At 35.6% G+C, this 27135-nt stretch overlaps 1 protein-coding gene across 3 annotated transcripts; it reads left to right on the top strand.

The window, feature by feature from the left end:
• LOC763292 lies at nucleotides 1–27135 on the top strand. Of its 3 annotated transcripts, none has more exons than XM_030985745.1 (20): nucleotides 1–510; nucleotides 2748–2937; nucleotides 4688–4776; nucleotides 5351–5460; nucleotides 7620–7721; nucleotides 9898–10145; nucleotides 10810–11035; nucleotides 12492–12617; nucleotides 13018–13171; nucleotides 14000–14139; nucleotides 15006–15107; nucleotides 15828–15921; nucleotides 17498–17652; nucleotides 18310–18411; nucleotides 19359–19475; nucleotides 20277–20371; nucleotides 21336–21495; nucleotides 22222–22363; nucleotides 23193–23314; nucleotides 24576–27135. In XM_030985745.1, exons 1-20 carry the CDS (start codon nucleotides 354–356, stop codon nucleotides 24774–24776), a joined length of 2832 nt encoding a protein of 943 aa, XP_030841605.1. In that variant the 5' UTR covers nucleotides 1–353; the 3' UTR covers nucleotides 24777–27135. The 3 variants fall into 3 exon arrangements, with proteins under 3 accessions (XP_030841605.1, XP_030841606.1, XP_030841604.1); XM_030985744.1 differs by having other exon boundaries at nucleotides 3–510; nucleotides 17489–17652; XM_030985746.1 differs by lacking the exon at nucleotides 7620–7721 and having other exon boundaries at nucleotides 2–510; nucleotides 17489–17652.

Here is a 27135-nt window from a genome sequence, read left to right as displayed (position 1 = left end):
TGAAAGCCTTCATTTATTAATAATCGATATCACATTTCAGATTTTGATCTGCAGGACATGCTCGGGCATGCCAGCAGAAATCTTTAAAGGACAACAAAACGGACAAGAGCAATGTTGGTACAGTGGGGCCAGGAAGTGTGACATTTTTTTCAAAGGATTTATGGTGGAATATGGTTCATATTCATTCACAAGGAGCAGTATTGTTTGCATATAGTGAATATTGACTCAATAAATACCTGTTGCTCATGTCGAGAGATCTGCATGCATGACCATATATCTTGCAGTGTGTTTGCAGAGTTCTTTTCTTTGGGACCGGACTCGGTGAAATCTAGTGAAACCATTGGAGCTTTTATATGTATTTCACCGATTCTCATGGAAAGTATATGGTGTGGATGTATTCGGTCATTGCTCACTTGATCTCTTTAATCAGCATAAGTTTTAGATACGTCACTTACATCCAGAGAATGGCATCAGGGAGTAGAAAGAGAAAGCGTATAGCGTTCAGTTTGGGTAAGTTCTTGGACAGTTATTTCACTGTTGGCACAGCAACAGAGTTTGATTCTAAATTTGTGCAAGGATTGTATGCCTGCATGTACAAGTACATACGGTAGTGTGGGGGGGGGGGGGGTAATGAAGGCTAAATGTGTAATTCCTCCAGTGAAATAGAATTTTGCAGAATTTGTGAGTTGCTATCCATGTAAACAATTTATACAACAGTTCATTATCTCATTCTTTCTTGGGAATTTGAATTTCCCCAATAGTTACTTGGAAAGATGACCTTCCTGTACCTAAAGACTGTGCTGGGACCTGTTTCACAAAGCCTTTTTTAATGAAACTATATGACAAAAATCAGTGACAAATCTGCTGACAACCAATCAGAAGCAAGGATATCACTAGCTTCTAACAAAAAACTGTCATTTGTCACTGATGACAAGTTTTGTGAAATGGGGCCCTGGTGGTAATAAAGTCATCACATGGCTAAACGTTTGCAACACTGCTGCAATAAATTTGGATTATTCCATGTATAAGACAACATTTGATGATGATGGTAATGATGGTGTTGGTGATTATGGTGGCTTTGGTGGTGGTGATGACGACGATGATGATGATAAAGAAGTTATTTGTCTGCTGAGGGGTATTAGGGTTAGTAGTTCTTTGGTAAAGTACAGTACACAAGAAGTAATAGCCTATTTATTGGATGTTCAATAGGATGGTATTGTGTAAATTATGTATTTTTAAAGATTTTTTTATTGATAAGTATTTGTAATTCATATATCTTTGATGCATTTTAAATCTCTCTCTCTCTCTCTTCTTTATTTCATTCCTTTGTTGTTGTTAGTTCTGGGGGGGGGGGGGTGGGTGTGTTGTATTTGTATAGGCTTGTAAAAGTAAAGTCTTGTAAAGGATAGGCCAACAGTCTGTCTGTGTGCCTTGAGATTTAGAAGGAAGTCATTGTCCTGAACCGAAAGTATAGCATACTTCAGCTATTGACTTTGTATTGTGATGTATGGACAATATTTATCTGGAAGTCAGGGGTACAAATTGAAATGAAATTGGTTTCATTTTCAATTCATTGGGTTCATACTGTCTGCCTTGTCTGGAATAAGAGAATCATCCTTAAATATATGGCTACAATACATGTACATGTAGTACCGGTATATAAACAGTTTTGTACAGTGAAGGGGGAAAAATTCAAGATTTTTTTTCATGCATACATGATGTAGTCTTTGATATCTAGCCCAACATTTTATCAAAGGGAATACTTAGACTTCATTAATGTTTCATTGTATTTGTTCTTACTAAAGCCTGTCAAATATGATGTGGAAAAACTGGAGTTTTTTATGGTGACGTTTCACAATTCTGTATCTTGTAGCACAGAGCTCAGTGAAAACGTTCAAGTCCTTTTTGTTGCGCGTAGTTGTCATTCATGTACATGTTTTTCTATGTCCAGGTTGTTGTTTTTTTGCAGCGGTTTACCGCCCCATGTCTGAACAACCCACATTTTGGAGTTGATTTACCATATTTTTAGCCTTCCACTCAATGACAATGACCTCCTTCTAAATCTCACCAACTGTTGGCTTTTATTTTACAAGCAAAATAGAAAACACACACCACCCCCCCCCCCCCAAGAAAATGATGATGAGAGATAGAGAGAGTGAAAGAGATTTAAAAAAGCATCAACAAGTTGCTAAGCAACTACTGGCAAAACACAACAAATAACGAACTAAAAAATTCCACAACTGGAGTGTTTATTTTCTAAACGCCGGCAGAAAGTTAACCGATTTTTGCAGTTTAAATGCTTGCTCTCAAAATATCGGTGAATGATTCAGGTTTTTGGTCATGTCACTCTTCTTGCTTCCATGCTATGGCATGCAGAGCAGCAGGAAATCGTGGATCTGCACTACTTACCTAAAAATCAGAATGAGCAAAAACCAGGGTTATTTTATGGGTTTTTCCAGTATTGTAAATGGAAATCCAAAATATCAATGATTTTTTTCGAAAATAGTGTAAGAGCTGTGTAAATGGGCCTTACCGGTATGTTATTATCCCCAGATTCACATCTCTTTCTGCAAACTGCTGTGTAAATGTATACAAAATGCACTGTATTCATAAATTTACCTCTAAGAGATAGCTATTGTTTATTTTTTTTACTGTAGATGGTTAGCAGGTATACCACTACATCCAAAACTCTTTCCATTGATTTTTCATCTGTCCTAATCTTCTCTTTTCCGTTGAATTTCTTTCAGATCTATCACCGGTCGGTATAAGCCTGACCAGTGAGAGCTGCTGTAACCAAGACGGCCAGCAGCATCATCATGCAAACCTTGGTTTCATCCTGGTCAACCCGGAGGACACGGTGGTCAATGACCTGAGAGGGGTCATAGGTAATCAACTAGAGACGGTGCCGGTCAATTACAGGTTCCTCACTAAACAAGGGTAATTTGAATGTTTAAATAGGAAGTTGAAGTTTGAAAACGATTATTTTTTTATTCTTTCTCCAAGTAAGTAATAAAATACAAAGAAGCAATGCCTTTAGTTTTTTAAAAGCAATAGGCTCCTTGTAAACAAAAGAAATTTGTAACCTCAATCTGATAGTATTGTTTAAAAAGATTGTTACTTGCAAATACTTGTTCATTTAAAGGCCGGCTGTACTAGTTCAACCAGAAGGGATTAGACCTGCCAGCGAGCCAGCGGGGTCACTGACAGGTGGCTATCTCTTTAACTCAGCTCTCAATTAACATAAGAAAAAGAGGATCATGGGAGACCAACAGGCACCGATTGGGGAAGTTTTCTATATAGAGGGAGCAAGTAGCTACAAGTAGGACAGTGTGGCTTTAAAACACATGTATTTTTAGGACTTAGGGGACTACTTATCAGGTCTGAGTGTCTGCAAGAAAGCACATGTATTAACATCAACCATGATTACAAGAATGTAACATTTTGCAAATATATGATTGTGTTTTACTTTTAGTTCCATTTGTGCCAATGAGATTTATGAAGTACAGCCAAATTTCCTGTTTCAATATTTGTATGCCTCAAAAACAAATAGGCTCCCATTCATTAATAGGTTACCGGTAAGTTCAGCAAAGAGGAAATAGGAACTTGTGTTTACTTCTTGAAAACACCAGTATTGTTTTGTATGAGATAAAATCACATACTAAAGTATGTACAAGCACATGCACTATATGTAAAAATGATGTTGGTTTTATACTGTCAACAAGGCAAGGTCCATTTGGACAAGTACTTGTGTTTACTCAACCATTGTGTTTTGGAACTGTAAATATAATTACTGTCTACCCCAATATTTTGGGGTTTACATACATGTAGAATCTTTTCATTTGCACTTCTAAAAAAAAAAAGGGAAATAAAGTTATAGTTAAATAGCACCTGCACTATAGGATGGTATTGAATGGTCTATGTCATGTACCCGACAGTTTTTATACTTTCTGTTTAGGAAAATTTGATTGGGAATAGACAATCTGATCCTACCGTTCAATGTATTAGGTATTAGGTCTCATCCTTCACTCTTGTTGATCAGAAAACTACTAAAAAGTGAGGAAGTTGTTGACGACTTCCCTTCTGATATAATTATTGTATTTTAACACGGGCCTAGTGCATTGCCCTGGTCGAGAGTATCTAGTTTATGATGTGCTAAATGTAGTTACGAAACTTAACTACTGTCAATCATATTTCTATCATTTAATATACATATTCTTGATAATGTAATGTTGCGCATGGGTATAGCTTAGTTGTATTTTGATAATACTTTTGCTGTTTTTAGTATTTGTTTGTTGTGAGGTGCAGGAGAGTGAACATTAAATAATGTAGAACCTTCTCATCGTAATCATGTATGTGAATTAATCTTTATTATTCTTGCATTTACGTTAACTCCAAATTAATTATTATATAATAATAAAAACGGTGCTTCAGTTTTAAAGCGCTTACCACCGAAGTCTCTAAGCGCGTTAACAAACAAAATACAAAGATAAACAATTACATATAAACAAAACAAAAAATGCAAATAAACTTACAAATTACAATACATATGAAATATACATTGATGTGAACAGAGTAAGTTAATCGTCAAAAGCTATTTTGAATAAATGTGTGTTAAGACAAGTTTTCATATCCATTCATAATACAATTGTAGTATTGAATTTATGTTTTTATTTTATTCTCTTTACAGCTGGCCTGTGAGACCAAAACAAGAGGCTCAAATCAAAGCCTGTCATCTCGTAACCAAGGATGGGCTGATCAGAATACAACGCGATTTTGGTCAGTATTAAAGTGCGCTTGTATCATGTTTCTCTAGTCTGTAATCCTTGATTTTATGGGACCTTTGGTCTGTTTTGATCTCCTACAAAACCTCAAGAGAAGTATAAATAGAGTGTACCAGTATTTGTACCATTATTTGTAGTTATAGTTGGCTGAAGCTTTTCTTATTGTAATGATTGTATCAAACAAACAAAATTATTTTGCATTTTCCATTCTATTACAATTACACAAGAAAATTCAAGAAATATTATTAGCCTATCAAAATTTGATATTAGTACCAAAATTTTTTTTTTAACCAGGGTCTTGCATATATATATATATATATATATATATATATATATATATTGATATTTAAAACAAATTGCAATGGCATATTTTGATATTTTCAACAACAAAAAATTGCAAGGGAACCTTGTGATATTTTGTAATTATCCAGAACATAATTACTCTCCACCGTTTCAAATATTCTTAACATTTCTTTTCTCTAGTCTTGGTTTAGAAAAATTATAGATTTTGACAGATCATTCACATTATCATTTTTGCACTACTTCTTGAAACTAATTCTTGTGAACAGGAGAGCCACGTGTCGGTGTGGTCTGCGAGACTGGTACGGCTTTAGGGTTTGTCTTTATGTCGTCGTTGCAACTCACCATCAACAAGCTACGCCAAGCTGTTCTTGCCCAGGTGAGTCGTGTTGAAAATGTTTCTGTCAAGATTCTTAAGTTTGCAAACGTTTTAGTAAAAATGTTGGATGTGCAGTGTATTCTAGGGTGACTCTGTGCAATGGATCCCATGTGATATTTGTTTGTTGTCCATTTATTTCATCAAAAAATGAGAAATTATTTTGATTTGATAATTAAGTAATAGGATTAGTATAATACAGAAACAACCATTATAGGCAATGGTCATATCAAGAGATTTTAAATTTGCTAATGAAATAAATGGATAAATGTCATATGTTGTGTAGGGAAATTGCACAGAATCACCCTCTAGATGTTTTGTTTAAGGCTGTGTGTATTTCTTTCTTTTTATTTTGTAAAAAATTGTGTTTGTTTGGTAGTCTGTTAAAATGTGTATTGAGTTCAATCACGTACATGGATGTGTGGAAAGGCTATAAAAATTCACATTTCTGTAGAATTGAATCTAATATAGTTTTCAAATAGTTTTAAAGTTCAATTGGACCATCTCCATTTGCATGAATATCTTATGAGAATGCTAATTTTGATTTGGCTTCATTGTTTTCCATATTTAGTACCACATCACAATATAAAGTGCAGTTGAATATGTAAATTTGACTAGCTTCTAGGTTTTCTAAATTCATGTTCATTTTCATTTATTTGAAAGCTTGAAGTGACTTGGAAGATGCGTTAATAATCTCAATAAAAAGTTTTGTTTGTGAAGGAACTAGTACTTTCCTGTTATTTTCCTGTTGATAAGTTATTTCTTAAGTTAAGATAAGTTAAGAATATGAAGTTAGTGTGGTCAAAGTAAGATGATAGCTCTTGCAAATTATTTTGTGTAGCGTGTCTGTTAGTTGAAGAAAACTACAGCCTATATTCAAACTAAACATAAAAGCGATTTGCGAGAAAAGCTAGTTGATCCGCTACGCATGCTCGCATAGATAGGGCCCGCAAGTCCGACCTAGTCCAATTTTGGTTCCTTGCACATTTTTTTATGTTATCCTTTAATCCCTATTAACCAAAAACCAACAGAATGCCAAGTGAAGTTTTTTATTAAAGTTAATGTTATACAGGTTAGCTATTTACGAATGATTTTTTGTAAGGCAATTGGTTCCCTTTAAACTTCCCAATACAAGCTTTTTAGCCTTCAGAAATAGAAAAAAACGTGTGATGTACATGTAGCTGTTTGTAATTTGATCTGATATCCATACCGTGCAAAGGAATCCACAGCCAAACAGAGCTGTTGGCAAGCAGCAAAACTCTTCCTTCCTGTCTTTTCCAAACTCATTAAAAGATCTATTTTGCATGACAGACTTCATAATTTCATGGGTCCATCAAACTCTGCTCAACAATTCTCATTTTACGAGGTCACGTGGATGTATTCTGATACTGATCTGTTCACATATTGCAAAAATTTCCTCTCAGTTAAAAATATCACCCCATTTTTTTTTTTTTTTAAAATAATCTTTTTACTGTAGGATATTTGTTTAAGAGTGTGTGTTCAAGCAAATGCTCCAACTCTAACCATTGTTGATACTATTAAATGAAAGGGAGAGTTGAAACTACACTTATTTTCCTTTAACCCAGGCGGTTCATTAGGGGATTTCAAATCCTAAGTGATTGGCCAATATCTTAAATTCTATGGCCACAGAGATACAAAGAAAAGAGAAACTATTTTAAAGACAAAAAGTATCCCCAGATGAACATCTAGACTGAAATATGTTGTTGTTTGCCTGTCATTGTCGTATGTTCATCTTGTTTTCTCAGTAGAGTTTGATGTGCTTTTACATTTCCCATTCTTGCATGGCTAAAATGTGTTTATTAAGAAATATCCTTTAATCATTTAAATTTTGTCACCCTTGATTCCAAATTATATGAACATTTTTGTTTTGCTGGTGACAGACTTGATTTTCAGCTCTTTCATTATAAGTTCATCATAAAGTTTTGCATCGCTAAAATGTGATTATTAAGAAATATCCTTTAATTATTTAAATTTTGTCACCCTTGATTCCAAATTGTATGAATTTTTTTGTTTTGCTGGTGACAGATTTCAGCCCTTTATTAGTTCATCATAAAGTTTTTGAGTTAATTATTTCTTTTTCGCTCAATCGTATCCTTTGTTTTTTATTGGTGTATATATGCTGTGCATTCTTTTTCTATCAGTCTAAAGATGTTGCCATTGTGTTGACTGGTCCGTCCAGCTCCCAGCCGAGCCAAGATTCAAACAAGATTGACCCCACCCTCCCAGAAAGTTCCCCTTGCTCTGTAAGTTGAAATAATCATACAAAACAAATCCGGTGTTCATCATAACAAATTCACTCATCATTAATCTATGGTTATAAGAATCATTATTTAGAATACATGAAAATTAGTTTGCATGGGTGTGTTAAAATGTCATACAAAATATCTTAGTTTTACTAATCATCTCATTATTAATAGAATCTACACACATATTAATGACAAATGGGGTTTGTGTATAATCAAAAGCATCCTTGCATCAGGATTTGGAACTTTCATTAGCAAAAGATATCATCCTAACCCATCATTCTAACAGGGAAACAATGAAATTAACTAACACTGAAATGTACTAACAGTAAAAATCAATTAATAGTGTGTAGCCCCCTCCCATATCCCTCTCCTCCCTCCCCAGCAACTATACTGTATACCCCTACTTCTGCCCCCAGTCTTCCCTCCTCCACCTTTTGTTACCCCTAGTCCAATATAAACAATAATTTGACGCATAAATAATAGACCGTCTAGAATTCTATCATAGCCTTTAGGAACACGATCAGACCACCTGAAATAATATACAGATTGAATTCCAAGAATTGTGGCTTATATTTTTCCCGTTTCCCATAATGAAACCAAATTTCCATTTTCTTCTTTCAAAATCTTTGGATATGCTGGCTATGGTTCTCCTTCATTGTCCTTGGCTTGGAAACAATTTCATTTGGAAAAACTGGTTCCAGTCTTTGCTGTGCAGTGATTATATTATGTTCAATTAATTTGTTACCATGTATTTGCATACATGTTGTGAATTGTAATTCAGTATGCAATGTATAGAACTCTCCAAGTTAGCTTGTGATTTGATATTATTTACCCCAGTATGTAAAGGCCAATTCGTGGAAACAATCTGCGCATGGGCAGATGATGGTTATTTGTACCAAAGTTGTAAAACCTATTGAGATGGCTGCTGGATATGTGCTCATGAAAATTATGTTATCATTATTCATTTGTTCATTGATGGAACATTCTCCGATACACAGGTGGAAATAACATTCTGGAGAGGGTAAACAAAACATATTCATGAAGCACACACCTGACTAATTTGGCATTATTCTAAAATACACAAAGTGGAATGTCACCACATGCTATTATTAAAAGATCAGGAATATTTGTGTGGTCAAATGTGAACTGGTCTATTGATGGTAGTGTCGTCAACTATTCATATGTCCCTTTTTTACCACAGATCTTCTTTTCTTTTCTGTTTTGATACATGTATAATTGTATATCACAAAATCTGAAACTTATTCCAAACTTATTCATAGTGTAGTGCCAGGGTATGTTGTAGTTTAAACAAGCATATCAGAATTTTAATAGCAAACATATGCCATATACACATCATATCTGATCATCATTAATTTTCTTGGGAAAAGGGTACATGTAATTTAAAGTGGAGGGACAATATCATACAAATGAAGTACATTTACATGTAGGTGCATATGTGTATTCAAGTTTCTTTGTTGTGTATTTAATTTGGATATGACCTTGTGCTTCAGTGTAAGTACTTCCTTTTGACCCTTGGTTTTGTTCTTCCTTTTTGACACTCGCTCATATGCATTACTGTATATACCCGTAATACATATCTGTTTCCCTTTCGATCTCTACCTGTCTGTTTGCTGTGATTTTCAATTTCTTCTTTCTCATACTTTAATTCTTTGGTGATGTTCATCTTTTATTATGTGATAAACATATGGCAAGCCATTCCCTGAATGAATATTATCTCTATATTTTTTTAATGAAACTTTTTAGATGTGACTGGATTCAAACTGTTGCTAATATCTCTCTTTCTCCCTCATTCCATCTCTCCCTGTGTCTATCTGTGTCTCTCTCCTTCGCCTTTCTCTATCTTTGTCTTTTTGTCTCTCTCTCTCTCTCTCTCTCTCTCTCTCTCTCTCTTTATATATCTATCCCTCTCACTCTCTGTCTGTCCCTCCACTTCTCACTGTCTATGTCTGCCTGTCTCCCTTTCTCTCCACCTCTTCTCTATTTCTCCATGTCCATTGTCCATCTCTCTGTCTGTCTCTGTCTCCTTTTCTCTTTTTCTCTGTTTACCTCTTTACTTGTCTGTATGTCTCTGTTCATCTGTCAATCTGTCTCTTTCTTTAATGATCATCTGTCCGTCTCTTGCTCTTCCTCTCTCTTTATCTCTGCGGTACAGTTGGGTAGCATGCGGGAGTTGTTGCACGATGACTGGGTCTTCCTTGACCGCAATGGCTGGCCGGTCAACAGGCAGCAAGAATCCACCTTGACCATCCTGGACATCCTGGTTCAGTCCTCGGTCAAGGTCAGAGTTCACAGTTCAGAGTTCAGAGGTCAATCGGGCCTCATGGAATCCCACGGCAGCTTTACATCCACCATGGCTGAGTTTGGCCTGATGAACACACCGCCGTCAAAGATGCAGAAAGTGTGAGGATCATATTCATCCATGTATCTATTCAAAGCGAGACTGCACTAATTGTAGCTACTTGCGCCCTCTATATAGCAAACAACGCCTAAGTAGTACCTGTTGGTCCCCCATGATCCCCTTTTTCTTATGTTAATTGATAGCTGTATAACCACCTGTCAGTGACCATGCAGGGAGGTCTAATCCCTCCTGGCCAAACTAGTGCAGGTAGGCTTTAAACCCTATCTATAATCGTTCATTAGAAATGACCCCTTTTACATGAAAATGAAATAAACTAATTAGTAGTGCTATCAAAAAGGAATATTGGGTGAAACCGTCAGATGTCTCATTGTTCTACATATATCTATACAAGAAAAATTTGCCAATATTCTAATAATCAAGTTATGGGTGTAAATAAATGTTTAAGTGTTCACCTTAAACTCTTCGGTTTTGATATTCCACTTGAGGAGGAAAAAACTTCACAGTAGCTTAGAACTATTAGTATTTTGCTATTTCTTAACATGAATCAAAAGCCTTTTAAAAAATTGTAAATGATTTAAATTTGAATATTATATGTACCGGTAAATTAGTTTGAAATAACCCTCAATAACTAAAGGTTACATTAGAAACCCTGCTATAATTAAAATATTTGCAACTCCAATCATTTTTTAAAATCTGCTTCAACAGAAGCAAATCACCGAACAACCTGACTTCCCTGGACGACTCCTTCAATTACTCCCCCCACAAGATGCGGCCGCGGAGTCCCCTCACCACCAACCCCGACTCCCCCTTCACCAGCAAGGCACCGATCAGTGCCAAGCAGATCCTTATCAGCTACGTCAGGGCGGAGGCAACCCAGTATGCGTTGGATCTCAAGACAGAGCTGGAGATGCAAAAGTTCAGTGTGTACCTGGTGAGTTGAGTTCTCTGTAGTCCTATGTCCTGTGTTTTGTGAGGGTTAGGGTAAGGGTCATCACTGACCATTTGATCTTGATGAGTTATGTCAGGGCGGAGGCAACCCAGTATGCGTTGGATCTCAAGACAGAGCTGGAGATGCAAAAGTTCAGTGTGTACTTGGTGAGTTGAGTTCTCTGTAGTCCTATGTCCTGTGTTTTGTGAGGGTTAGGGTAAGGGTCATCACTGACCATTTGGTCTTGATCAGCTACGTCAGGACAGAGGCAACCCAGTATGCTCTGGACCTCAAGACAGAGCTGGAGATGCAAAAGTTCAGTGTGTACCTGGTGAGTTGAGTTCTCTTTAGTCCTACGTTTTGTTGGATATCCCTTCAGGATTAACAGCAGGGTGAGGTTTCATCAGATCTTCTGCTCATTGAATTAATATGCTTTAGGGTAACCCCCTTGTGAATCTCTTTGTATCTGCACTAAACCTTAGATCTTGTTCAAAGCAAGCAGGTTGGCTTAGCCTACATAGCTTTATTTTGCCATTTTAACCAAAAATCTTGGGTAAGATCCAAATATGTTCAGGTGATTGAAACATGCCAACCATATCCCAAAGTTTCAGGCAAAGAAAGAATATTATGAAACCACTCTGTCTCTTGGATAGGATGTTAAATGTAATCTCCCATGTGTAGCAGTGGCATGCCCTATTCATCATGAGAACTGTCAATAAGCTGCTAGCATCATCAAAGTTTGTAAACCCGGCAAAATAGTACACCTGCATGCATCACAACCAGTTACTGCATTTTGTATTCAAGTAGGAGTGGCCTGAGGGTTATCGTGATCAATTAAGTCTGCATTTCCCCCTCACGAGCACAGAACCCTACTGAATAATCAATAATGAAAATGATAATTTTGTAAAAATCAATGAATGCCTCCAAAGTACAACTCTGCTTTCTCTGCGTATGGTTCATTGAGGAGGTTCAAGGTCTGAAATCTATATCAAAATCAAATTTGATAAGATCAATTTGACATTCAGTTCCTTACGTATAGATAATATAAGAGATTTAATTTTCATTGGATGTGATGATAAAACCCAACATCTAAGAAGAGTATGTACCAAAAAGCACTACTGGTAAATATATTTTGAACTTGTCATGAAATTAGTTGAAATTTTCATTATGCTGTCATAGAATGAGAAAAAACCCTACATAATTGAACAAGGTTTAGTTCAGGGAAAATTCTTGATTTCCAAAAAGATTCATCAAAGTGTTACCCCGAATGAAGATGATTACAATTAATAAATCAGTTTGCAATTTCAAATGGCTTTCATACAATCATCACATCTCTCTTCATATAATTTTTTTTTCCCGCAACCATTTGGACTGATTTTCCTAAATGTAGTTTCAGAGGTAAACTGGTACCTTTCAATATGGCTCACATTTTGTTGCTTTGTTTATTTTATTAATAAAGGATGTACATGAAATCTTCTGTGGAACAGACTGGCAGGATAGTTTGAACTTTGCCGTGAGTAACTGTGCTGTCTTTGTGCCCCTTGTCACTCCGAGGTATGGGGAGACACAGTGGACCAACAGAGAGGTGAGATTTAAATTGATTTCTTTTCTACAGAAATATAAGGTTTATCTCTAACCATAGTTTCAACCTCTATAAACATTGTATGTGTGTGTGGTCTAGTTCTTGTGTTCAATGAACTGGCAGTATACGCTGAACCCGTTGACTACTGAATTCTCTAATTGTGCTAATGCCCGAACAAAATAATGTGTATTATTTGTTTTATAAGATGATGTTTTATTTTTTTATAAAATTTTGTTTTATAACATGAATTTACTAATGACCGGTCATTAGTATTTACTAATGATCGGTCATTAGTAAAATTACGTGTTAGGCAAAATAAATGCCTGGTCACGTGTACGCTCTCAACCAATCATTTGATTAGGATCCGCTTCATCATCTTCTAATATTTGATACTCTATTTCAGGTGAAGTTAGCTGATGTATTAGGCAAGTACATCCTGCCTGTGAGCTTCTTGGAGACCTGGCCTCCTAGATGTCTAGCCATTCAATTCGCTACAACACAGTTCATCAACTGGAGGAAACCTAAACCTGGTCAACCGGCTACACCGCATTCACCATGTAAGTGTTCAATTCAATTTTGGTTTATTAATATCAAAATATACAATGTACAATGCAGTAGTCCAAGAACCAATAATGCAATGTTTACATAAAATGTGCATAAAAACAGGAATGATCATATACATTTACAATTAAAATGATAAAAAATAAAGTTATCATAATTGTTCATACCTCAAGCTATATACATATTTTGCTAAATAATAGTAGATGGAAGAATAACTGTAAAAGTAACTTGAAATGTTGAACCAATTATTGCAAGTAATCATAATCTAAAACAGAGAGGAAATTATTATATTGCAATTGTCAAAATGAGATCCATAAACTTAAAAAAGTATACGTGCAAGTTTGTTTGTTAGGGGACAGATTAGGACATTGGTCAAATTATATTGAATGGAATTATTACATTAAAAATATATCATTAAAGCATTTCATATATTAAAGTGATGTATAAAGTCTATGGGCATACACAAATTCTTATAATTTTTGTGATTTCACATTACAATGTAAATTGAAATTGACTTACAAATAAATTATTGCAGCAGAATTATACATGGTAGTTTAAGAACAACTTTGAAAGAAATAGATAAAAGCTAAATATCTTAGAAAAATGAAAAGCACTCAATAACATGTGCACAATATTCAGATTTTGATTTTCGCTTTTTGACTATTGAAATACAATCGCTCGTAATGGGTGAATAAAATTATTCATACGGAGGCACTTAAGGGAAGATTTGTGCATTAAATTTGATTACCGGTACATTACGAAACAACCTATTGCAAATCGTTTCACCCTGTTCCCTCCCCTCCTGTTTTAACCCTGCATTGCAGCCAAAGAGTTGTCCATGGATAGTTCTTTTAAGAAGTGCTATGAGTGGGAGAAGAAAGATGTGGTTTGCGTAGCCAAGGATATCGGTAAACGATGTCAATCCAAGAGGATAAACAACGTCACCAACGGGGTAGCCCCTCTGGTAAGTTCTATTAATTATGGCCCATTTAAACTACTAACTGAAATTAATGATAGTTGCCATTATTATTGTCATTTGATCACTTTTATTTGAATTTCAATGTTGATTGCCTAGACTGTTTAATATATTATTGTATAATTGCTTTTATCATGTATATACATTGTAAACTGTTGTAACCATTGCAATTCATTCTTTGGACTGCAAGAATAGATAATACTCAATAATACAATCCTTCAATCTAATGCTAAGAATATCTCTCTGAATTAAAAGTTATAGAGCCGGTTTTCTTTTTTTCTTCATTTTTTAAAAGACCAACAAATATCTACTGTATCATTAGAAGAGACTGTAGACAGATACTTTTTTTCTGAGACAAGAAGAATAAACTTAATACTATTCTTGATACAAACATATAGTAGTACAGGATTTGGTGCCGACATGAATGAAAAGTACGTGCCCAAAAGCCTTATTATCTTGGCTCATTGTTTCATACCTATTCCTTAATTTTCTTTAAATGCCAGCAATTGGACTTGCGGTCACTGAAAAACAACCCTTTTGCTTGGTTTTTAGTTACATCCTAGTAGTAAAAAAAAAAATAATAATAAAAAAAGGCAGTTTAAAGCCGCACTGCACTAGTTTGGCACGGAGGGATTAGACCTCCCTACAAGGTCACTGACAGGTGGTTATCTCATCAAATCAGCTCTCAATTTACATAAGAAAAAGAGGATCATGGGGACCAATGGTCACTGATTAGGCATTGTTTGCTACATGTATATAGAAGGCGCAATCAGCTATAAGTAGTGCAGTGGGGTTTTTAAAAAAAATGGCTGAAAGTTGATAGTTTGTTTTTCTTTCTTTCTTCATCCAAACAGGCAAGAGGAAAGACATTGAGTGTAGGAGATATCCTGAACGAAGGAAGAGAAGATGGAGACAGCCTACTTGTCATCAGTACACATCCAAAGCAGGAGGAATTTGTAAGTTTGTCTTCTTTCTCATATCTTTCATTTTCTGTCCAATATCAGAATTCCAAAATATAGAAATGAAATGAAAATGAAATTAAGCATTTATTATTCGTTTAGGAAATTTGTTTTTTCACTGTTAAAAGTTTAAAGATCAGTTTACAAAAATAACAGAATTAATCATCAAGAAATAAATAGTAATAGTACCTTACCTTTAATAACCCTTGGATCATTGTTCTGTCAGGGGGGCGTTTCACAAATCTTGTCATCAGTGACAAATTACAATTTTTGTTATAAGCTACTGAAATCCTTGCTTCTGATTGGTTATCAGCAGATATGTCACTGATTTTAGTCATTTATCATTGAAAAAAGGCTTTGTGAAACTGGTCCCTGGGCAGAACAATGATCTGCAGGTTTCTTCCACTGGGTTCTTGTCTTGGGCTTTTGATTTAGCTCAGTTCCATGTTGAAGAGTAGTTCACACTTGCTCTATTCATGTCATGTGAAGTAAAAGAAAGGCCTCCACAGAAAAAAGTTCGATATCCTATAATATTCAGATTAAAAAATCAGACAAGGACCTAGCCTTGCAGGCCTATATGTAGGAATTTGTGGCGTGATCGGCATTGGAGGTGTCTTGGCTTGGCCCAAGGAGATATTTAGGAATTTCTAATCAGTGTTAATTCAATCTTTTTTCTTTCCTTTTTATTTTCTTCTTCATTTTACTTTATTTCAAAAGGGTGCTGAGCTGAAGAAGCTGTTTGAAAGTAAGGGATATGATGTCTGGATTACTACAGAGCTCTCCAGGATGAATGGAACAGATACAGAGTCAGGTGAGATGATGAAAGTGATGATGATGATGATGATGGTGGTGATGATGATGATAGTGATGATGATGATGATGATAGTGACGATGATGATTGTAACCGATTTTGGGTTCTTTAAATCTTTTCATGAGATCTGTATTTTCTCTCTAATTTTTAAAGAACAGAATACATTTTTCAGGTAATATATAACTGACTTTAACTTCCAGCTCCCACCCTGAAGGGCAGGCTAACATCATATCATTTCAACAACAACATATCCTTCAAAATTCTTCTCCTGTGCTACAAAGCTATCAATGGCTTAGCCCCCTCTTACCTTTCCGATCTCATATCCTTACGTTCCCGTACGTCGTCACGAACACTTCGTTCATCTTCCACATTACTGTTAACACCTGGACCCCGCACTAACACCCGGTATGGTGACCGCGCCTTTTCAGTTATTGCCCCCGCTCTCTGGAACAAACTGCCCGCCTTTATTCACTGCGCCCCCTCTGTATCTCAATTCAAATCTCTACTCAAAACCTATCTTTTCAAATTGTAAATTGCAGTTGTGCGTCGGTCAATGGAGGTGCGCACCATATTTGTCTTTATTTAGTTGATTGCCACTGTTTTTCTTACCTTATCTATGTTACTTTTGTATTTTTGCTTTTTCTTCTAATTTAATTCTACGGGTTATAGTCTTCTCTTAATCAGAACACTGTGCGCTTAGAAACATCAGTATTAAGCGCCTAATAAATGTTATGTATTATTATTATTACTCATTTACCAAATGGTATAAGTACATTAAATACTTAAATATTTGTAGGCAATGTCTTAACATTTTACAGAGTAATTGGACTGATTTTTATCTGATCATAGATTTGCTAATCACTTAATCTTGAAAGCTACTAGTATTTCTTCATTACCTTAAATCTGAAAATTCAAGAATTCCATTGAATAGCTCAGAGTGATCAGACTGATTTTGAATCCGACTGTAGCTTCAATTTGTATAGTTCCTGTTTAACTTAAGTCACCTGTAAAGTACCGGTAGACACACGAAAAATCAAAAGTGTTTTGAATTGATGCAAAACTCATATCATTGCGAAGGGGAAACCTTACTGATCAAATACAACAACTCTCCTCTTCAAAATATGTTTGGGGCCTGCAGTAATCAACTCTCAAAAGTGTTAGTTTCGAGATCCAGATTTTCTGCCTTCAGCAGTCCTTTGTAGAGCGTCAATATTTGTGACGTCACACATGGGACACGGCTGGCTAGCTGCAGACTAATACACGCGCGACTCCAGTAGGCGGCCGGTACTGAGCTGTTTGTCCAGTGTGTGACGTCACTATTCAGAGCTCGCTACGCTCGTGTGTTTGGCTTACGTTCAGGGGCGTTCGGGGGTCTAAGAACGGTCTTAAAAAATTGCATTTTACGCCTTTCCATGATATCTATATGATTTCTCAGCAAATTATTCGTGTTTTTCAAGAGAAAATCTTTCCATCCATATGTAATTTGTTCTAATTATCAGTTGTAGTGAATTTTTCTTTCTTTGTGTAGCTCCTTTAAGAAAGTACTCATTTTTATCCTTCTGATTAGTACAATCAGATGGAACGCTGATCCTAGAGGGCAATGAAGATGCTATGGACGGTGTCTTTGCCAGCAACCCGGCGACCCTCTTCCAGGAGAAGGTCAATGAGGCTTCTGTGGTTCTCTTTGTCCTCTCCAAGGCATTCGCTGAATCAGCGACGTGCAAGGGACAGGTAAGACTCACTCTCATCTGTGCTTCATCTGGGAGGTGTTTCACAAAGATCCTAAGTCGAACTTTACTCTAAGTTGGACTTAAAAGTTATGAAGAGTCATTCGTAGCCTTAAAATAAAATATATTCAAAAGCAAAAAGTCAAGTATTTTGGACTTTTCATAAATTCCACATCAGTTACATGAAATCTCCTTGACGATAGAAAATATGAATGATTTGAATCGACATTTTATGCCTTTTAAAATAACTTTTACTAAATATTTTTAAAGATGCTGACGGCTTTCCATAATTGTTAAGTCCAACTTAGAGATAAGTTCAACTTAGGATCTTTGTGAAACACCCCCCTGTTCACTATTTTGGCTGATATGTACAATATATTCAACAGGTATGTGATAATATTGAGAGGTTAGTACAAGCCGCAAACTGCTAGGTTACAAAAGTTCCTGCTTAAAGGTACTAGTCCCGTTAGCAGGCCAAAAAATGAAAAGATTAAATTCCAACGGCATTTAAAAGATAATACTAATTTAGAACTTCCCTCCAAGAACTCCTTTGCGACCATGTCTCATTTATAATTTCGGTATCACAAGGTCACCTTTAAAAAAAAATGTTATTTGAATGTACATTGATTGAATGACCGAGTGTCTTTCTTTTTTTGAACAGGTATTCTATTGCGAGCAGAGGAAGAGGGTAGTCTCTCTAGCATATGAAGACTTTGAGATGCCTGGCTGGATGTCTATGCTTATCGGTACAAGTACATTTGAGGTAAGTCACTCTGCTGTGGGTCGGTCGTTTGAATACATGTAATTCTTTGGATAATTAACAGAAATTATAATTTCAAAATTATTACTCGTTCCTACTAATGTCATAATTTATTTTTTGATAACTATATTTATTCATAGTTACTCAAAACTGAAACATTTTGCAGAGGGCATATATGAAGTTAGTTATTAAAGGCATCGTTTAACAATGTTAAATCTGAGATGCATCGCACTACGTGTTATCAGTGTCTGTGATATGGTGTAATATTGAAGTCCTAAAAAAATTGTGCTTCAAAATGATCATGAAGTGCCTCAAAAAAGTAAAGATCTTTGAGAGACCGGTTTTAACATACTCATTTTTCCCCAATAGACTGTAGTGTTATAAACCTTTGGGAAAACGAAAAAATAAAATTTTGATTTCCAATTATAAATATCTTGATAATCAGACAGGCGATCGGCTTGTAAAAGTCATGGGATTCCTGACTGACCTTAAGGTTTATAATTATGATAGCAGTATGAGTTATATCCAGGATTTTGTTTCAGAATCTGAGGCAATGTCACAGAGTCACTTTAATAGAAATTATAATTTCAACTTTGTTACTCATACCTACTTTATCATAATACATTTTTTGATAATTATATATTCATAATTACTAAAAATTGAAACTTTTTACAGAGGGCATATTATGAAGTTAGTTCTTTATGCATATGAAAATTTGTAAAGGATTTTTTTATAGTATACATAAAAAACGTGCAAATCATAAAATATCATAGGCAAAGAAAAGGTTTCTAATCGGAAATGAAAGATATTTGACAAATGTTTTAAAAATAAAGTGACAACAATATAAAAAGCCCTAGTAAATGTATTTATATCTCCACATGGGCGTACAAGAGTTGTGAAAGCTCACAGATTTGATCTTTTCTTGGCATTTTTATTTTGTAAATCTTCAGAATGTAAGGCGAGCTGACTACAAGGACCACTTACTAGCCCGCCTAGCTGAGGCATGCGACCCGGCTACTCTCATAGATGCAGAAGACATCGCCAAAGAGAAACAAGTCTCAGTTGCAGTAAGTTCCCAGTATAGCCTTCTTTTATCACTCAAAATATTATTTAACATTCTGGGGTGAATATGAAAGTGGCTGAATTGTGCAAAAACATGTGATAGAGTGTTTGACAAAAGATACTGGAAAGTTTAAAACCCGATAATTATCATTAGCTGTGTGAGAAGAATTTGTTACCTTGATTTCATTTTATTGTTTTTAAATGTTTATCTGATAGTTGCACAAAGACAAAAAGGGCAATAAAATGATAAAGTTGTTATATTATTTTGTAGAATATTACATGCAGGCCAAATTTCGCTAAGTATATATATATATATATATATCTTTTTCTATTTAATTGTTTAGGACACATTTGATTGACTAGGTGACTGAAAATGTATGCCAGCACATAACATTTGTTAATACTTTTGATGTACAATATTTGTGAATAGAAGTCCATGCAATACATTTGGTATTGTTAACACATTTGAATTGTCTGAATCGTCAAGAAAACACCACAAGTCTTTAATACTTATGACTAATTTGCAGGTTCACTCGGACAAATGTTTCATATTAAAGCCCCACTGCACTACTTGTAGCTACTTGCTCCCTCTATATAGAAAACAATGCCTCAGCGGTGCCCGTTGGTCCCCCATGATCCTCTTTTTCTTATGTTAATTGAGAGCTGAGTTGATGAGACCACCTGTCAGTGATTAGCAGGGTGGTCTAATCCCTCCTGGCTAAATTAGTGCAGACAGGCTTTAAAGTAATTGAAGTTGCATTTTTCAGCACTGACGATCATTTTTTTGTACCACTGTTTGTACCCAGGTTGAGTTTGTATGCAAGAACCTACCTGATACAGGCTGTGTGTACATCGCTGGGGGCACCAAGTACTACTATGACAAGAGTCAAGCAATATGCAAGTAAGTTTCATCCTCAAAGGGTTCCATTGCTGCTAAGAGGCACGTGAATACTTGAGCGGTTTAATGAGCATTTTAGTGCTCTTGAAATCAAGTTTCCAGCAGTTGTGATAGGACAGTCTTTATAATTATTTGTTTTCATTTGGAAGAGCTGAAAGTTGTTGTAGTTTATAATTGGCATTAAATGATTATAATAATGTGATGATTAATCATTCAAAGTATGTATGAAAGCGTTCGGGAGAAAAAGGCGATTAAAACAGCGATTAAAATGGTCAAAGGTCGCAGTGTACACGCGATTTTTCGTAACCAGCTTTGTTTGTTGAACATGCTAGCTAGATAGAGCGCGGGCTTAATAATTATGCAATAATTCTTCACTTCCGGCATTGGCTCGCCACAGCAAGATAATTTCATCGGCAGTTAGAAAGCGATAGGGGGAAAACTGCGGTTTCACCTTTGTTTACATAAGGAAAATTCAATCAGTATTTTCATCGGTGTGACTCCAATAGAAGCCAGTTTGAAAACAGTATAATAGACATACCTACCAAAATTACTGTTAATTACTTACAATCATTATGAAATAATGTACTCAGGAGCTTACATTAATTAATTTGATATTATGGAATAAGTCAATGGTAGTATATTCATATATCTATGTATGAGACTCTACAGTTTCTTAAACTTTGTGTAAATTATTTCTACCATCGTTTTCTATCTACCGGGTATTTGTAATTTCATTTGTATTTGAAATCCAACCTCAAGTTTTGGTTGCAATAAAGTTTCAAGTTTCAAGTTTCAAGTTTTTATTGTTTCACATTTTACAAAAATATAGACATACATATAAAAAATACTTAAAAAATACAATACATGTAGTATAAATGAGCACGTCTTAACGATCCTCAATGTTTCTCAGAATGTAAGGAACCTATTAAAAAGCAGAAATAATAATAATAATAATTCTTTAATACAGAGCCATTGGAGTAGCCCTTGCTAAGCTCCCCACCGTCACCCTCATCACTGGAGGGTTCTTTGGCGTGGGTCATGACGTCTCCAAGAGCTTCTACGACGAGAGGAAGAAACTGAGGATGGAGCACAGGGTGTGGCACATCCTCCCCAAGAAAGATGAAAGGGTGAGATTGCCAAGAAAGTCTATTGCATCTCACTGGTCAAAAAGAAGTGCAGTCTATTTTGTAATATTTAATAGTGGTGACCAATATGTTGCTTGAACTACACTTGAACTGCAATTGAACTAAAAAAATTAACTGCAAGTTGCTGTTTCAAGTTTGAATAACACATGAATGCAGGGCTCTCTCTCTCCCGCTCTCTCCCTCCGTCCCTCTCTCTCTCTCTCTCTCTCTCTCTCCCTCTCGCCCTCCCTCCCTCCCTCCCTCTCTCCCTCTCTCCCTCCCTCCCTCCCTCTCTCCCTGTCTCTCTCTTCCTCTCATTAGAAATGACATTTTAAGTCTAAACTGTTACTGGCAGTAACAAACATCACCTGAAAAATGACCCAGTGCTTCAAAAATGTTGAGATAACTGATGCTACAATATATTTGTGTTTTTTATTATTGAAAAAAAGAGAAGATTTAATGCATACTTTTAATCATTATCTATCTCATGAGCATTATTCAGAGATGCCGGGGTAAACTGCCATTACAAAAACATTTAGCAAAAGAAAATGATGCGCCAGAGCATAGTGTATGTCACAAATTTGTGTGCAGTATCACAACACACAAATCACATGATTGTATATAGGGGCCATCTTATGCACATTTATTATCATTTTCTTTCTAAAAGAAAACCCAATAATTTATGATGAATTTGATTTCCATTTTGTTTTCTTTTGATCTTATGATCAGGACTGCACTGTCCAAGCCAACCAGAGACCCGACAAGTCTTTCCAGGGACCGCCGTTTGGTAAGACCCTTCACTGTGGGGAGAGCGTCAGGCAGAGAGAATCCATCGTATCCAAGGTCTTTGATATCTGTATCATTGTAGAAGGTAATTCAATAGAGCAGGGGGGTGTTTCACAAAGATCTTACAAGTTGGACTTAACAATTATAGAAAGCCTTTAGCATCTAATGAAATATTTTGTAAAACTTATTTTAAAAGGCATTAAATGTTGATTCAAATCATTTATGTTTTCTATTATCAAGGAGATTTCATGTTCTTGATGTGGAATTTATAAAAATGGCTCTCCATAATTTTTAAGTTCAACTTAGGATCTTTGTGAAGCACCTCCCTGGTCATGGTTGAGGGGTTTTCCCTATTTCTTGCACCGCCATGGTCATTTTTTTAATAGCTTTACTGTCCTCTCATCAACTTCAACAACTTCCATTATTTTTACAAGGAGATGCGATGGCCCAGTGGTCTCGTAATCGAGAAGTCCAGGGTCTGAAACCAATTCAATGTGCTTGTGGCCTTTGCTAAGGCATTAATCCTCATTACCAAGTCCCTCAGAGAGGTCTGAAAGCTGTCAGTCCCCTGGTTGCTTAGTCAGTCAGTCAGTAGAGCGTCCGCCTCACAACCGGAAGGTCGTGTGTTTGAACCCCGGCCGCATCATACCAACAGACGTTAAAAGACGGGAGTTGCTGCTACCTTGTTTGGCGTTCAACAATAAGGGATAGAGCAACGTCGATCTGACGCTGCTCAGTGGCTGCCGGGCTCACGGTCAATTGGGCAAAAAGAATTTCCATTTTCGGTTTAACTTAATAAAATTTGGAGTGGACTATAAAAGATTATTATTATTATTATTTATTATTATATACATGCTTTCTTAGCAGCCAGGTAAATTTAATAATCATCAACCCTCAACCATCATTTTCACCAGGTGGACCTGGTGCTGCCCATGAAGCTGAAGAGTTCACCTGGAGTGATCATACAGTCATACCAATCAAGTGTACAGGAGGGGCAGCAGGTGGCAAATTCAAGGTGCCTCACAAGATATTTGAGGTAAAGTATCCTTCCCCTACACTCTCACTCTTGGACTTTTATCAATAGCTTGATAGTTTTAATGTATGGGAGGCAGGCGCGTACGCAGGATTTTTTCAAGGGGGGGGTTTTAACATTTATAAATCGGTCCGAAAATTTCGCAACGACTCAGCCAGCAGCCAGCCGCTGAATAAGCGGGGGGGGGGGGGGGGGGGTAAGAGGACACATTTTTTTTTTTTTTTGGTCCCAAAAAAATTCGCAACGACTCAGCCGACCGCTGAATAAGCGGGGGGGGGGGGGGGGTAAGAGGACACTTTTTTTTTTTTTTTTTGGTCTCGAAATTTGGAAATTTGACATTTTGCTCCGTTGGGGGGGGGGTAAGGTCACCTTTTTTAGGTCGGCCATGGGAATAATTTTTTTTTTTTTTTTTTTTTTTAATAATTAAAAAAAAAAAAAAAAAAAAAAAAAAAAAAAAAATCCAAAAGGGGGGGGTTTTAGGTCTTTTTTAGGGGGGTTTACACACAAAAAATTTCCAAAGGGGGGGGTTTAACCCCCCAAACCCCCCCTGCGTACGCGCCTGATGGGAGGTGTTCACACTTGTACAAGCATTGCTTTTTAGTGGACCCCTCTGTTTCCAACATGTATTTCTTAAATTTGTTTTAAAGGCTTATAATTGATTTGTAATGTTTTGTTGGAAACTTGAATAAATTTGAAATTTGATTAGCCAAATAAATAGCTAAATATCAATTTTAAGGACTATTGAATGCTTCTGGCCTGACGGAACATGTATTTTGACTATCGATCTCTCTTGGCATTCAGAATTCTATTGCAAATAAAAAATTCCTCTGAGGAACTAATACTTCACAAAGTTCTGCTTCAATTTATTTCCTCTTTTCTCGTGCCATTAATATTATATTTGTCTTGTTTCATTGTATATTTTTTGGAATATAGTTATATTAAATTGCAAATAACATTGCAACTTCATTGTATAATGTTTTGAATGAGAAATAAAATCATTTGAGGTGAATTGAAAAAGAAAAAAACAACATTCCAATTACTTGAGAGTAAATATTCATGTGATTTAAATGTATTTTGAATAGTAAACCTATGTCCTGTAATCATTTGGATGATCACATTGTAAGTTTAACAGCACTTAAAAAAAAAAAGGTTTGGACTATAGAGTTGCATTTCTTACCTCTCTGAAATTCCAGTTTGAAAGCTTTCCCTCATTCTCTTTCCATTATCATAAACTATCTTTATCTTGTGTTTTTGCTCTTATTAGCTTCCACCGGGTGTTGCGAGAGATGACTGGCAGTTGCTTAGCAACAAGACAGTGTCAGCGGTCGAGATAGGCGCAGCTGTGGCTCGCATCGTGAGGGCGCTACAGGAGGGCGTCATATCGCAGGTCACGTGCCAGAAGTCCTTTCGTCAGCGACCCACCCTTACGAGGGGCAAGAGCATGCCCTTTCCAGAGAGAACCTGAAGTATTGGGAGCAAGGATTACTATGCTTATGGTGCTTATATTATACATACATCTAGTGTGAACAGGCTTTGGTGAGGAATGTAAAAGCTGCTACTGAATAAAGGCTCATTCAGGCATGACGCCGTAAACCCCAGCAAGTTTTTATAGTGGCACGACAGAATTGTGCTTCGTATTTATGTATTTTACAATAGAAAGATAAGAGTACGCCTAGGACCTTTGTAAAGCACAGCCACCTATTTCATCCCCACCTGCATCATGTGTAAATGGGCATTGAGAACAATATTTCTAATCTGTAAGTCTTTTTCATAATACCCTGCAAGGATATAGTGCCCTGTCTTTACATGGATAAAGTAACTAATTATTATAAAATTGTATGGGTCAGACTTGCTGGTATTGAAAGACGTGTATTAGGATATATAGAATAATGCTAACAAGATGGATATTTTTTGTATTTTTACTTTTCATGTTTTAATCATTACAATTGGAAAATAAAGAACTTTAGGTTAATTTTCATACTTTTTGTTTTTGATAAGTATTTTAGTTGATTAGTATATTGTGGCTGCATTAATACAATAACCCTCAAAATAGATTGTCAGTGAATAACTTGAAATGTCATGATTTTTAGTTAATTCCCTTATCAAATATATATAAATATATGAAATAAATGAATTAGGTATACCATATCAACCTCAAGACATGGAAGGACAAAAAGTTGAAGAAAAAAAAAAAAATACTGTCACATGACTAGTCAGATGACCAGCCGCTTAAACTAAAATGAACAGCCAGTTCATACAAAGCAAAATAGGTCTTCTTTTTTTTCCTATTTCTATTTTATTGATATTGTGCAATTTGACTTGTATACCTAAATTTGAAATCTCTGGTTTGCAATTTAGATTGAGCATTAATGTTAAACAACTCAGATTAATTCTTAGAGATTTTGTTTTTGTTGTTCGTATTTACAGTTTGCAAACTGTTTTGTTACAGCTCACTTTTTACAACTCAATATCACAGATAGGTCACAGATAGGTCACAGATATCCAAAAATTATCATGATAAGTTTATAAGATAAGAATAGAATAGAATAAGTACCTGCTTGAACTGCCCTGTCTTTTTTTATTATTATCTTGATTCAGCTTCTCTCCAATCATTCACTGGAGAAGAGGCAATACGCAATCATGAAACATTCAATCAATGTGTATTATTAAGAATATGCAAAGAATATAAAAGTATTTCTGATTTACTGCTTGAATTTGTATCTAAAAGTTTCAGTGGGTTTCACTTTCAGTATTTACAGATAACTATGTTTAGAAGATAGTCCCTTTGAGCTTTTGGTTTTAGCGGATTCTATTCAGTTCCTGCAAAGTTGGCAACTTTTAAGGACTATTAAAAATAGTATTATAAAATCCATTTGAAAGATGATATTTAAGGAGAAATGTACCTTCTGTCTTAATCTCCAGTTAGTTGAAGAGATAAGATCAACTTTATAGCATCAATATTCAGCTATCTTTCCTATCTGATTTCTTTAGAATGGATTAAATCAAATGATATTTCTATTAGTATTGTACAATATTTTGTCATATGAAATCAACATTTAATTTTGAATTTTGAATTTTTGCTTTAAATGATATATTTTTGCAGCTGGAACTACAAAGAAATGATATATGCTGCATTTTATTTTGCTTAAAGAAGGTACAATTTTGGTATTATTTTGATCATGACGGTGGTTTATTAGCTGCAATTATGGTAAATAATCAAACAATTATTAGAATAGACTGGGTTTTGGGGTCCTGTGTAAACTGCTATTTTAAATTGGCCAAAATGGATGACTTTTCAATGTCAGTGAGTACTACATTTTGGACTTTTCAGTATTCCCAGCAAAAAGAAAGCTACTGTCACACACAAGAGCAATGAATGCTCATACGATCTGATCGTATAAATTTTTGAATTCATTTTTCTTTGTTGAGTGCTGTGCATGGAGTTGTGCCCTTTGAATACTTTCCTTGAATGTCTTCCCGAGTCAGTTTGAACATATTGAGTAAAAATGAATATTGAGTATTGTTTAAGGAAAGTATAAAGCATACAGTGAAAGTTCATGTGATATTGCACTGAATAGACCTATCAGAGTACAAGTACGTTTCAGCACACACACACTAGCATGTAATTGAAGTTTTCACTTGTCTTGGGCAGTTTGAAAGTGTGGCATGGTAACTATGATGTTGTCTTGCAGTCCCAGTCTGAAGTTCATTTGAAATATGCATGTAAATACTTGTTTTTGTATAAAAGCGGCTGTGTGAACATTAGAAAAATGAAAAGTGTTTAGACGTGATTTGAGCATGAAGTGTGTGATTATTATTATTAT

The sequence above is a fragment of the Strongylocentrotus purpuratus genome, unplaced genomic scaffold (genome assembly GCF_000002235.5).
Source record: "Strongylocentrotus purpuratus isolate Spur 01 unplaced genomic scaffold, Spur_5.0 spur5_scaffold_15, whole genome shotgun sequence".
Lineage (NCBI taxonomy): Eukaryota > Metazoa > Echinodermata > Echinoidea > Camarodonta > Strongylocentrotidae > Strongylocentrotus > Strongylocentrotus purpuratus.
The sequence above is the reverse complement of the archived record's forward strand: the minus strand, read 5'-3'. Positions and strand labels throughout refer to the sequence as shown.